Source organism: Cavia porcellus, unplaced genomic scaffold (genome assembly GCF_034190915.1).
Source record: "Cavia porcellus strain 051 isolate PalLab524CR breed Dunkin Hartley unplaced genomic scaffold, mCavPor4.1 scaffold_25, whole genome shotgun sequence".
Taxonomy (NCBI): domain Eukaryota; kingdom Metazoa; phylum Chordata; class Mammalia; order Rodentia; family Caviidae; genus Cavia; species Cavia porcellus.
The window spans coordinates 19,037,710-19,050,602 of NW_026947508.1; the positions used below are offsets into that span (position 1 = coordinate 19,037,710).

A 12,893-nucleotide genomic window follows, 5' to 3' on the forward strand; every position below is an offset into this window, starting at 1 on the left:
TGAATGGTTAAACTATGAGGCAAAAGAACACAGGTTGTGTGAGCATTGAGGCTTTTCCTGAGTCTTCCTAATGATTAGGTGCTCTCAGTTGAAATTGCCCCTTTAGATCTTCAGTGGATTGAACTGTTTTGTCTTCATCCTCCACATGGGCCATTGACTTTCATTCCTCAGTTCTTGGCAAAGCTGAAACCATTCCTAAGTGATAAGGCTACGGAAATGTCCTGTTATTCAGTGACAATAAATCCTTTCCAACTATACCTGAGCTCAGGTTGAAGGACTTAGAGCACTCAACTATAATAGATCTGTATAAATGCCCTACTACAGGGGTGCCAGTTTTTGGGCTGAGGTACCAGCCCTGTATTAGGAAGGTGCATACCCAAGACACACTTCCCTTCCAGACTGCATTCCACTTCTGAATCTGGCCGTTTATCCCCATCATTTTGTAAGTCAATAGTAGGTTTCTCCATAGGCAAATCATAAAACCATATCCCCAGCTAGTAGTAAAGCTAAAGCCTCTCTGTAGTCTTCTCAGCCCCAGGGAAACAACTCTGGCAACCACAAAATGCTTTCATCAGGTTCCTGTGCTTTTCAAATGAGTAAGAGACATTTCAAGCAGTTCTCTCATTGGAGTACTCCTTAGAGGGGCAATACTACCTACCACCACTGGTAAACTAACAAAAGAGGCTATGAATAAGCTTTACAACATGGTGACATCCTGATGCACAGAATTTCCTATCAGGGTTAAGATAGGGTTGACTGCTACAATGATTACCTTTGTTCCCCTTCTATATCTTAACTTGCCTGGCACCACAAACTGTATGGTCCTCCTTCTGTTTAGTGCCCAGTTTAGATTTATACATTTTTTGTGGCAAGTCCTCCCGAAATCCCTGCTGATTTCTCCAATGTCTTGAAAATCTACAACAGTAGATAAATTAGACTTTTTAAGGATAGGAAAGATGCGAACTCATTACTTACAACTGGCATCTGAAAGAGGGTGCCTTGCAAAACAAAGTGTAACAGTCTGTGTGTTTAGTGTCAGAACTGAATTAATGAAACATTCAGTTGGTATAAGAAGTCCGTGTGAAAAATCTCCATTTGGTTTGTTTCCCTTTCCTATATACCACCAATACATTTTTTAGTGATCCATCTCTAAAGCATGTGGGACTTCAGTAACACATCCTGCACATCTGATTTTACCTTCTAGGTTTTTGTCCTGAATCATGGCCAGGCACATGCTGCATCACTGAGCTAAATCTCTGGCCCCTAGACCCGGGTTTTGATAAGCAAACTTTAAATGACTTGCTGCCTTATGCTTCTTTGTTAAATGAATATATACAATAAAAACAAATAATAAAAATAATTTTATTAAATATACAAAACACAGTTCAATCACTGTGACTTACAAACACCTGATACAGAGTATTTACAAACATATATATATATATATATATATATATATATGTATATATACAAGATTCCCACCTGTATGTAATTTCTGGTCCATTTGTGCTCTCAGGTCTTCAAAAAAACCTAAAATGTTAATATTTTACTAGTAAGCATTTATATATCTTTGCATTGATTCTTAATTGAAGTAATTACCAAAAAAAGATTCAAAAATATGGGATAATGCTGGAAACAAACTTGTAATAAAGTGCAGTTTGAGGCAACCTTAGCTATTCATTTTCTTCTTTTACACAGGTATCCACAGCCCATATGGGCTTTTTTTCTTATCTATTTTTGGTGATCCTGAAGATTTCTCTTCAGCAGCTGTGTTAGCTGTTTTCTGCATTGGTTTTGCTACAGAATTCTGTAAGACAAATAAAGTCAACTTACTTTTAAGCATAAACATTTTAGATATTTTGGTTTTCACAAAATCCACTAAGTAACCCCATCTAAGAGAGCTGAGGCAAAACAAGACTTTATTTTATAAAGTGATTCAATGTAACTGTGAAGCCAAGAAACCCAACAGTGTGACAACTGGGGTTTTGCTTTTTAAAGCAGGGTGTCAAAATGTTTTTCAAACTGGCCTCAAATTTGAACAATCTTCTCACCTAGCCTTCTGAATGCTGGGATTACAGTCATGCACCACCAAGTCTAGCTTTGCTTCTTAAGCTCTTAATTTATAACATTATTAGTTCAGTAAAAAGGGAGAAAGATTTAAAATAACCGCAAAGCTGGCTGGTGGTGTACACTTGTAATCCTAGCACTCAGGAGGCTGATGCAGGAAAACTTGCGAGTTCAAGGCCAACCTAGGTTACATAGAGTTCAAGGCCAGCCTGAACTGCATAATGAGAACCTATCTGAAAAATACATTACATAATGAGCAAAATGTTGAACTTAAAATCCTAGTATAAAGGGCTAAATGGGCCCCAAATTATTACAACAAAAAGAAAAAGCACATACAATGCAAATAATTTAATCCCAATTTCCAAGTAGTTAATGCTCGGATATACTTACATTAGCACTAAAAACTATGTTTTTTTGCTGGGAAGGTTTTTCATTGGAATTCTTAGCTCCACCTTCTGTTACCTTTTCTGACAGCTAGACAAGCAAAAGAGAGAAATTTAAAAAAAAAAAAAAAAAAAACTTGGTTTTTAAGTTCTATATAAACAGAATGGGCTCATTTTGTATAAATTTAGTCACAGATGCACCAATCAAATTGTAACTAACGTCACAGGGTTAACACCCTAACCTATTGTCATAGTAGGAACAAGGCACACTTCCTTGTACTTTATTCTCCTGCTGCAAATTCAAGTAACTCTCGAAAATAAAGTCATACCAAAAATTGCCTGGTTTCAAGAAACTAAGGCATCTACCAGTAGGATACCTAATGATCTGAGTAAGACCTTATACTACTTTTCTATTAGGAGTCAGTAGACCCACATTTGGGGGTTCAAGATAAAAGTTCATTTAGAAAGGGTATCTTCACTGGGTTTTTAATCAATCTCTACTTTAAACCTTTAAAGCTATCAATCCTAAATTTAAATTTCACATAACAAAAGTGTATACAGGGCAATTTGCCAATGCACACCCTGCAGATTTCTTGAGAATTGTGATAAACTTATCTGCATGTGAAGCAGGCTCTTCTTCTGTAATCTCTCAAAATATCTGGAATATATTGCATGTATTATAAAAGGGATATCTACCATTACAGAATGTACCTTCAGTTAATTTAAAAATTTTCTTTGGTAACCATACGTGAATAGTACCTGTCCCATAGTCTAGCATGCACATGGAACAACAACAATAGAAAAAAACCCTAAGTTTTTAGTGTGTGAATATAAACTTAGTTAAACCTCTGATGCTTTGGCCCATGTACCAATTACCAACAGATTTTCTTCATCAGTCTGGAGACCACATTCATGATTTCTATAAGACAGAAATAAAGCAGATAAACTATACTGTATGCTGAGTACATATCTGTGGGAACATAATGCTTCAAATGAAAACTAAAGAGAGAGTACTGTCTATGAATACTACAGTAAAAGCTTAACAGAAATCACTAAAATATCAACAATATCATAGCATTATAAAAGGCCTAACACGAGTCAACTGCCAATAAGTTTCACTTCCTCCCACTTTTGTGGTTATAATCCTGTACAGTATTGTCAGATCTAACATTTTGTTTTTGGCAAATAACATATGTGTATCTAGAACTCTAAGAAGTATAGTCTAGGCTGGGTGTGAGAGCACACACCTGTGTTCTGGGGGACTGCTTCGAGTTCAAGGTCAGCCTAAACTCCACAGTGAAACCCTGTCTCAAAGACCAAAAAAAGGGGGTGGGGGAGATGTGTAGTCTAAAGTAATGAAAATTGGCTAATGGGATGGTGGTTCATACCCGTAATTCACCACTCCAAAAGGCTGAAATAGGAGGGTTGCCAAATTTGAGCCCACACTACCTCAAAATAAAAGAGGAAAGAAAACACCAAAAAAGGCCAGAAAGGTAGGGAACACCATGAGGTTCAGGCCAGCCTAAATAAGACCCCATTTTGTTTTTTTTTAAGACTCCATTTCAAAAAAACAAAAATGGGTCTGCGGATGTAGCTCACAGTAGACCCTAGATTCAATTTCCTACTACCACCAAAACAAAAAAAGAACCACCACACACACACACAGACACACACACAATATTCTGCCAATAGCTTTTTTGTACTTTTTTCTTACAAATGTAAAATACTTACCTCAGATTTTGCACCAACACCTGCTACAGCTGCTCCATGGCTTATTTCTTTGACTACAGAAACAGTTCTGAGACTAGCAGGCAACTCAAAGTTAGTTGTTCCTAATGCTTTTGCTGCATTGGCTTTTGCAATTTCTAACAGCTCCATTCGATCTAAAAGAAGATTAAGACTTTCATTAATCCTGTGGCAGTTTTAAGAGGACTAAGACTCACTTCAGGGATTCAAAATTCTCTACCTAATATTTCCCTAAGAAAAGTAAGTGTTTGTAAATTATGTAATAATTCTTCAGTTTTCTGACCAAGAGCTGACATTATTCTTCACATTCAAATGTTAACTCCAAAACTTAAAACGAACAAACAAGTCAGTATTTTTTCAGCACTGGGAATCAAACCTATAGGCAGCCTACCGTTGAGCTCATCTACAGCCTTTTCTGAGTCTTATTAATTGCTCAGACTGTCCCTAAATCTGCAATCCTGCAGCCCCAACTCTCTCACTAACATTTAAAAGACTACACCTATCGATGGTAGGACAAGGTCTGTATTCCCAGCACTCTGGCAGTCTGAGGCAGGGTTGCAAATTCCAGCCCATCCTGGGCATGTCAGCAAATATTAAAGGGCATAGGTCAAAGTAAAGGCCCTAAAGGTCCAACTCCCAGTGCCGGAAACAAACAAATATAAAGAATGCATTAAAAACCTCATATATGGGACTTGTTTTTTAAAAAAAACTTTAATTCTAAAAAAAGAAAAACGTTCATTTAAATACTAGATCCCCAATTATATTGCAGTTTTTACTATTAGGCAGCTAAAGTCATCCCTCTTTCCCTAACAAGTAATCCCAGTATTAAAATTTCTGGCAACAAAGTAACTCACATTGCAACTACACATCTTTGGTTCCTGATAAAAGGGGGACGTTAACGGTGTGGCCCGTAACACAAATCACTCACCTTTTTCACTCAAACGAAAGGGGGTTCTGCTCCGTGACCTCGTCCTAGATCTCGATCTCTCTCTCCACCTGGCGCGCTCCTCTAGGTACCCAGTGCGACCGAAACCGTAGAACCGACGGCCCCGAGCGAGGGCGTAGTGCGACCTTCTGAAGTACGACCTCCCCCGGGAGCGCGAGCGGCTGCGCGAACGACTGCGTGAGCGGCGCGGCGAGGGAGACCGGAAATACCTGCGGGGCGGCGCGTAACGCCTCTCCCGGTAGCGGCGGCCGCGGGATCGGGACCGACTGCGCGAATAAGAGCGCGAGTAGCGCCTGTACTTCCGCTGGTGGCGCCTCCTCGAACGCGACCTCGATCGGCTCCTTCTCCGGGGTCGGCTGCGACTCCCGAAGGGCGAGCGGCTGGAGCCGCGGGGCTCGGAGCGGGAGCTTCGGGAAGAGGAGCGGCTCCCAGATCGCGAGGACAGCCGGCTGGACCCATCCGACCCGGGGACGGAAGGGGAGTCCTGCAGAGAGCCGGGCCACAGGTCGTTCATGTAGTTGGACATCTTCGCCCACGACCTACGCCTCTTTTTCTTTAGAAAAACTGTTCTCGCAAACCCAGCGGCACCTGAAAGCAAACAGCAAAGAGGAAAAAAAAATCAAGGCCCGGAAGTGGGTGCCAGTCGAACACCGCGGAAGGCGGAGCAAGGCAACAGCGTCCCAAAAATGCTACTCCGCGTCCAGGCGGCTGCGGCCAGCACAAACACGACCCTCTCACCCAGCTCCCGGCGCCACTAGCCTGGTGCTTTTCCAGCCGCCACTCATACGGGAGAAAATTAGGAATCTATCGTCTTAGCAAAACACTCACCGCAGGATTTCGACGCCCCTCAGAATGAAGAGAGAGGCCTAACAGTCGCCTAACTCGAAGCGTACTGACAGGAGCTTCGTATAAGCGTTCCCTAACAAAACCAGGACACCGTCCACTCCCGACGTCCGGGCGCGAACTGAAAAGGAAGTTCTCAAACACTACAAGAAAACACTAGAAATTGAGGCCTGGGGCATGCGCAGAAATGAGCGTGTGGGCGTAGCTATCCTCCCGTCCAATCAACGCCCTGATCTCTTCAGGCCCCACCCACATCCGCGCGCGAACACCTCAGGATGCGCATGCGTAATTTGGCTAGTGATGGCGCGGCTACATCCGGGTTTTCGTGTTTGTTTTGCGTTGCGAGGTCGCTAAAGGGCTTGGCTCCTAGCCAAAAACTTATGTAGCGCCGGGACAAGAAGCTTTACACCTGGCCACTGGGGCAGGCGGCCTGTGCCTTAGTGGATCCTTTCGGGACACTTCCTCTTATCCGAAATCCGGCGGATAGACATCACAGGGTTATGGAAAATGTTGATTTTTTTTTCTTTGATGTTTTGGCCAGAGAAGGTAATTAAAAGAGACAGAAAAATGCAAAGACAACCGTAGTAAATCTTTAAGGGAAAAGAATTATGCCTGCGGTGTCCATTCTTAGGACAGTACGCTTGGCGTAGGAACGACGATTACTGTTGTCAGGGAATTAAAATATAGCGCATTCCAAACATTAATGTGTTGAAAATTGTGGATTAGGGGCTGGGGATTTAGCTCAGCGACATAAGCGCCTGCCTTGCAAGCAGGCAGTTGTGAGTTTGATCCCTGGTACCGATAAAAACGAAAAAGGCAAAAAAAAAAAAAAAAAAGAAAATTGTGGATTAAAAGTATTTGTTGAATGAACTACAGTAAAGAGTGTTAGTCATTGCATACACTCTTATAAGTGCATTTTTACAAAAGGCGCTAAAAGCACTTATCCCTTGTTTATCTCCACTCCACACCCTTAAACATGCACGGAAACGGACAGAATTTTGTAACAGACATCTGCATCCGCCGATGTGATCTCCCTTACTGTCATCCACATCGCTTGAGGATGCATCATAATCCACTTTCCCCCAGCACCTCGCCGCGCGCTGGGGATTGAACCCAGGGAGCACTGAGCCAAATCTCCAACATTTTTCTTTTTAAGTTTCCAGATAAGCTGGGGTGAGGGGTGGTGGTGTGAGTGAATGTTCCTCCAGCTAGCCTTGAACTTGGCAGTCCTCTTTCTTCCATCCTACTCTGCTGAAACGTTTCTTTCGTAAATTCACAAGCTAAAATACAGGGTCCACCGCCAGGACGTTTTGCTGAAGGTTCTCATGAAACTGAGTGAAGAGAAAAATTATGAGTTTCGCCTTTAGAAGGCAAAAAATATGTTAGGGAAAGTAAAATGAAACTATGTGTTATGGTTTGGTTCCAGAATGAACCCCTAAAGGTTCAGAGGTGAGGCTTTTGGAAGGTGACTGGATCATGATGGCTCTAAATCAGTGGAATTAATCCACCAATTATATTATAATCCATCATAATTTGATGGCATTATTTGGGGGTAATAGGCATTTAGGAGTTGTAGTCTAGTGGAAGGGAGTGAGTCACGAAGGCATGACCTTGCCCTACTGGACTGTGTCCCCCAGCTCCTTTGGGCTCTCTGCCTCCTGGCTGCTAAGAGCTAAGCAGCTTTCTCCTGCCGTAACCCTCCTACCATGTTTTTCTGTCATACATATGGGTAAAAGCAATATGAAGCCAGCTGACAATGGTTTGTCTCTTAATTTTCTTTTTTGGGGGGGGAATTTTTTGAAACAGAGTCTCACTATGCAGTAGAGGCCTGCCTTGAACTCATGTGTAACCCAGGCTGGCCTCAAACTCAGGGGGATTCTCTTGCCTCAGCCTGGCAGGTAATGGGGACTATAGGCAGGTGCCACCATGCCCAGCTGTGAGCTGAAAATGGACTGAAATTGTGAGACAAAAATCTTTAAACTGATTTTCTTAGGTATTTAATCAGAGTGACAGAAATTTGGAGGTCTTGATTATGAATAAGAAAAGGATAATAGAAGTCTCTTTAGACTTTTTTTTTGTTGTTGTCTTTTTCCTTTTTATCAGTACGGGGGATCAAACTCACGACTGCCTGCTTGCAAGGCAGGCGCTTATGCTGCTGAGCTAAATCCCCAGCCCCGTTTTTTTTTTTTGAGACAGGATTTCACTATTATACCCTAGGCTCACCTCAAATGAGCAGTGATCCTTTGCCTCAATTTCCTGAATCGTGCCATCATAGGTGTGTGCCACTACACTTGGCTTAGTTCATAGTGTCAGTCAAATGTATACCTAAAAAATGATGATCAAAAAAATCTAGGATATTAATGGACATTAGAAACAATGGAAATACTATTTTATCTTTGTGCAGAATACAGGTATGTTACACATTTCTATAACATATGAAGTCTACCTGAGTTAAAAGTTTGCAAGGGATTTTAGAGTATAGCTGTATATAACATAATATTTTCTGAGCATCTCTCTACTTAGTGGAAGGAAAAATCCAACTTCAGTTATGATACCACATCCAGCATGGAATTGGTAGGCTAATTTATGCAGAAATGCAATCTTTACAATGGGGATTCTTCTTCTTTAAAAATGTGACTTTCTTTTCTTAATGTCCTTTACTATGATGGACTAATACCATGTCCCCCAAAATAACCAAGCCTAATTCCCTGGAACCAATGAACATGTCACCTTAACATGTCAAAAGGAATTTTGCACATATAATTAAAGGACTTGGAGATGACATTATCCTAAAGTATGTGGATGAGCCCTAACTAGTCACCGGTGATAGTCAAAGCATGAGAAGAATTCCACATCCTGTTGCTATTTCTGAAAGGTATTAAGCTGTGTGCAAGAACCAGAGAGCGGCCTCTGGGAGATAAAGGTAACTCCTAGCTATCGGTCAACCAGGAAACATAGTTAACCTTGTCCAACTTAATTCTGCCAGTCTCTCAGGGCAAGTGTTGGGGCTTCTTAGAGTCTTCAAGAAGGAATGTAGCCCTGCTGATACTTTGACTTTAGCCCAGTGAGACATGTCATATACAGAACTGTAAGACAATACATTTGAATTGTTTTAAGCTGCTAAGATTGTGGTGGTTAACCACAGCAATACAAAACTAATATGTTCAGTAAAATTGCACAGCTTTTTCATATATGCTTCAATGTCACTGCATGTTGTGAACAGCACCTTTTTGTTGTTGCATGTTAAAAAATGTTTAATGTGTTTCAATAGGTGAATGATTCTTCATTTGGTATCATTGAGTAACACTTGGTTTTTACTATGGGCGTAAAAGGTGTTTTTCTTTTAACAGGTAAATTCAGTGCTTTTACATTTATTAAACATTTTACATTTATTAAACAACTACAAAGTGGCCTTATCTCTTCCATTGGTGTAGATTTTTAAAATTATACTCAGCTTTTTCCATTTTTCCCATTTCATTTTGCCAGCCTACACAAGTATCTCTTGCCCTCACGTCACCGTTCATTTACAAGTTCTACATTGCTACATCATTCCGTTAAACTTTTTGTATCTCTACCAAATATAGTTAAACCTGTTTCTCAGCCCCTCCTGTTTCTACCTTTCTCAAATATTTTTAGAATGTTTATAGTATTGGATGAGTACAATTGGAGAGGCTAAGAAAAATTTAGTCATCCTTTACCCAAACAAAATTAATTTTAAAAAATTTTAATAAATAAAAAAATTTTAACAAGTAGAGGAACATGAACAAGTATAATGTAAAAATAATCCATTCCATTAGCAGTATGAAATCCTCTGGAAATTTCCATCCTTAGAGATAACCAATGTGACATTTTACTATTCATTTATTTTTAGTTCTAGGGCTTGATCCTAAGACAGTGGTGGCACATGTGCCACATGGACTGTAACACTGAAAGCTGTAAAAGATTGACCATCGCTGACCTAGATTCTTCACACTTCTCTGCCCTATTTTTTTTTTTCAATGTTAAGACAGAATCTCATTAAATTGCCCAGGCTGGGCTCAAACTTGCAGGCTTCTTGCCTCGCCCTCCAAGTCCTGGGATCACAGATCTGCATACCCATAACCCAGCTGTTACTCCTTGTTTCTTCATGGACTTGTGCTTGATTTTCAGTTTTTCACCAACAATTATGCCTCAGAAACATCCAAAGATATCAAAGCAGTGGTGGAGTTTATGAGCAGTTCCTAACCCACATGCTCCACAGAGCTCTATGAAGTACTCAGCCTATGCCTCCTCCGCAACTCCCTGGGGCGCAGCGGTGGGCGGGAACAACTAGCCAGCGCAATTTGATCAGGCTGTGGCTGGCAGGCAGGGAAGCCGGGCCTCCTGTGTAAGATTACATTTTATAAGGAACAGAAAATATGGGGAAGGGAAGCAACAAAAAAGGCTCCTCGACCCCCAATCCTGAGAATCAGGCAATTGTGGACACTGCACCAATATACATTAAGCGCCATTTAGAGAGCCTCATAGACCAATTCAGGAATGAAGTTATCAATGACCTGAAGCTAGAAGTATGCAGAATAGTTAGAGAAATGCTAAGCACCACCCAGGAAAAAGCAGATGGTGGAATAGAAGAACAGAAAAAGAGGGGAGAATTGCTTGATGGAGAAAACAGAGAAAGCATTGAGTATGTGAAGCAGGTGCAAAGGGACTATCAAGAAATTAAGAAGTCTACCCAAGACTGGCATAACAGCTTGAAAGAAACTAAGGACAGACTATTTGAATTGGAGGGCAGACTTGAAACATGGGAGAATGAAATGAAAAACTTCTTAAAAATAACAAAGAAACACACAGCAATAATACAAAGACAAGAAGATGATAAGAGGAGCCATAACTTAAGGATTAAGAACATAAAAGAAGAAGTAGGGACACAAACAAGTGAACTACAAAAGCTACTCACAGAAATAATCCAGGAGAATTTTCCTAATCTAGCAAAAGGTAAAGATACTCAAATGTATGAGGCATACAGGACCCCAGCTACCTACAACCCTAACAGAGAAACACCCAGGCATATAATAATAAAAATTCCAGAAATTCAATACAAGAACAGAATATTAAAAGCTGTAAGAGACAAGAAACAGATCACTTACAAGGGAAGACCCATCAGAATTACAGCAGATTTCTCTTCACAAACCATCAAATCACGAAGAGCATGGGGAGAAATAATTCAAGCTTTGAAAGATAATAATCTACAGCCAAGATTGAGATATCCTGCACAACTGTCCCTGGAAATTGATGGAAAAACGAGGTGCTTCCAGGATAAAGAGGAACTGGGGGAATTTGCAACCACCAATTCAACCCTACAGAAAGTATTGCAGGATATTCTAAAAAAAGAAAAATACAAAGAACCCAGAAATAGGGGCGGGGAGGCCACAACGAATGGAGCAGAGAACAAAATGAAGAAGACAAACTGACAGCTACTGACAGAAAAAGAGCTCAACAGAAATGAGACAGAAGATTGGATGATAGGAACAGCTTTTTTTGGAGAAAATGACATCTTAATAGGTAATGCTGATTTAGTACCATCTTGTTTTGAAGTCTCATCTAGCTTTTGTTCTTCTGTCTCCAATGGTCTAAACAGGTTGTATCTTATTGGATTTTGTTATGTACGATAGTATAAGAAAAAACCTTTTAAAGACAAGGAGATTATACAGAGACCATTGTCCATTTTCTGTTAGTCGATTCTAAATACTCTATAATGCTGTCATTCTCTTAAATGGATTTACATTGTTTTGATATACTTAATGCTACAGTATATGAAGTTGTACTCAAGGACTTCAGGGAGGGAGTCAATATGGTAACTATTTTTGGGTCAGGATTAGCTGGTGGTGAAACACTATTCTGCTTAAATGGTTATGTTTTGATCTGCCCTGTTTCGCTGTTATGCCCTCCTTTTTCTCAATCTCCACTCCATTATTTACTTGTTTATTTTTATCCATTTAATTAAAGGGAAAAATATAGCAGGATATAATATAGTAACCCACTTTGACTTTCTATTATCTCGATTTGAAGCCCTGTATTACTCTCACCATCTTGTTTTTGACTGAGGTTCCTATATTCTGTTTTGCTGGATAGTATCAGGTTCGAAAGTTTAGGCATCAGCTGAGAAGATAATGAGATTCATTATAACACCCATTCTCGTTGACTTTTATCTACTTTTGAAGACCTACAATATCTCCAATGTTTTGGTTTTGTCGGTTTTATTCTTTACGGTTTTGTTCAATTGTATTACAACTAATGATATAGGCAATTCTATTAGAAATAGCGGTAGGCATTATGGTAACCATTGTTGATCACCTTGTATTATGTTCTTATATTATCTATTATGTCCACCCTTTTGACTTGACCGATTCTGTTCTGTTATGTCACATTTGGTTTTACTCTCTTCCAAAAAAGCAACAAGAACCGTGGGAGCAATGAAACCCAAAATGTGTAATAGTCACTGTACAAAAGAGAGGAAAAGAAAGTGCTCTAAACTATATAACTGCATGTATATTTAAATGTATAAGATAGAAAATGATATCACAGAGTTTTATTGGATCATTGAACAGAACTGTTTGCAGTATCATTGTTGGAATGTCCACTCTACAAGCTTTAATTTTGTGACTTAAACAATTATTTCTAAGATGGCAATATGTAATCCATTAACTAGTGATTTCCTACTGCGCATTTTTTTATTCTGTAAATCTGTATAACTTGTACCCCTTCACTGTTTTTTTTTTCTTTCTTTTCTTTTCTCCTTAAATAAAAATTTAAAAAAAAAAAAAAAAAAAAAAAAGTACTCAGCCTGGAGCCGCTGATTGCAGTGATGACCCTGCGCCACTGCAGGAGTTTCCGCCAGTGGCAGTGGGGTAGGCCGGCTCTCTCAGACA

At 40.1% G+C, this 12,893-nt stretch overlaps 1 protein-coding gene across 3 annotated transcripts; it reads right to left on the reverse strand.

Annotated features, from left to right (window-relative positions):
- Positions 1 to 1,348: 1,348 nt before the first annotated feature.
- On the reverse strand, positions 1,349 to 6,177 carry Rsrp1 (arginine and serine rich protein 1). Of its 3 annotated transcripts, XR_001201604.3 has the most exons (6): positions 5,971 to 6,177; positions 5,125 to 5,730; positions 4,182 to 4,333; positions 3,297 to 3,369; positions 2,458 to 2,541; positions 1,681 to 1,807 (listed from the first exon to the last, which is right to left on the reverse strand). XR_001201604.3 is itself a non-coding variant. In XM_005004288.4 (5 exons), the coding sequence occupies exons 2-5, from the start codon at positions 5,666 to 5,668 to the stop codon at positions 1,691 to 1,693; spliced, it is 897 nt and encodes a 298-aa protein (XP_005004345.1). In that variant the 5' UTR covers positions 5,669 to 5,730; positions 5,971 to 6,177; the 3' UTR covers positions 1,349 to 1,690. The 3 variants fall into 3 exon arrangements, 1 of the variants encoding a protein (XP_005004345.1); XM_005004288.4 differs by lacking the exon at positions 3,297 to 3,369 and having other exon boundaries at positions 1,349 to 1,807; XR_010043023.1 differs by having other exon boundaries at positions 2,458 to 3,369.
- Positions 6,178 to 12,893: the final 6,716 nt, after the last annotated feature.

Coding starts and splice junctions, on each gene's coding strand:
- Rsrp1 (XM_005004288.4), bottom strand. CDS start 5,668: ATGTCCAACTACATGAACGACCTGTGGCCCGGCTCTCTGCAGGACTCC. Junction 2,542..4,181: donor GTGTTGGTGCAAAATCTGAG/GTAAGTATTTTA, acceptor TTGCTTGTCTAG/CTGTCAGAAAAGGTAACAGA. Junction 1,808..2,457: donor ACATAGTTTTTAGTGCTAAT/GTAAGTATATCC, acceptor TTTGTCTTACAG/AATTCTGTAGCAAAACCAAT.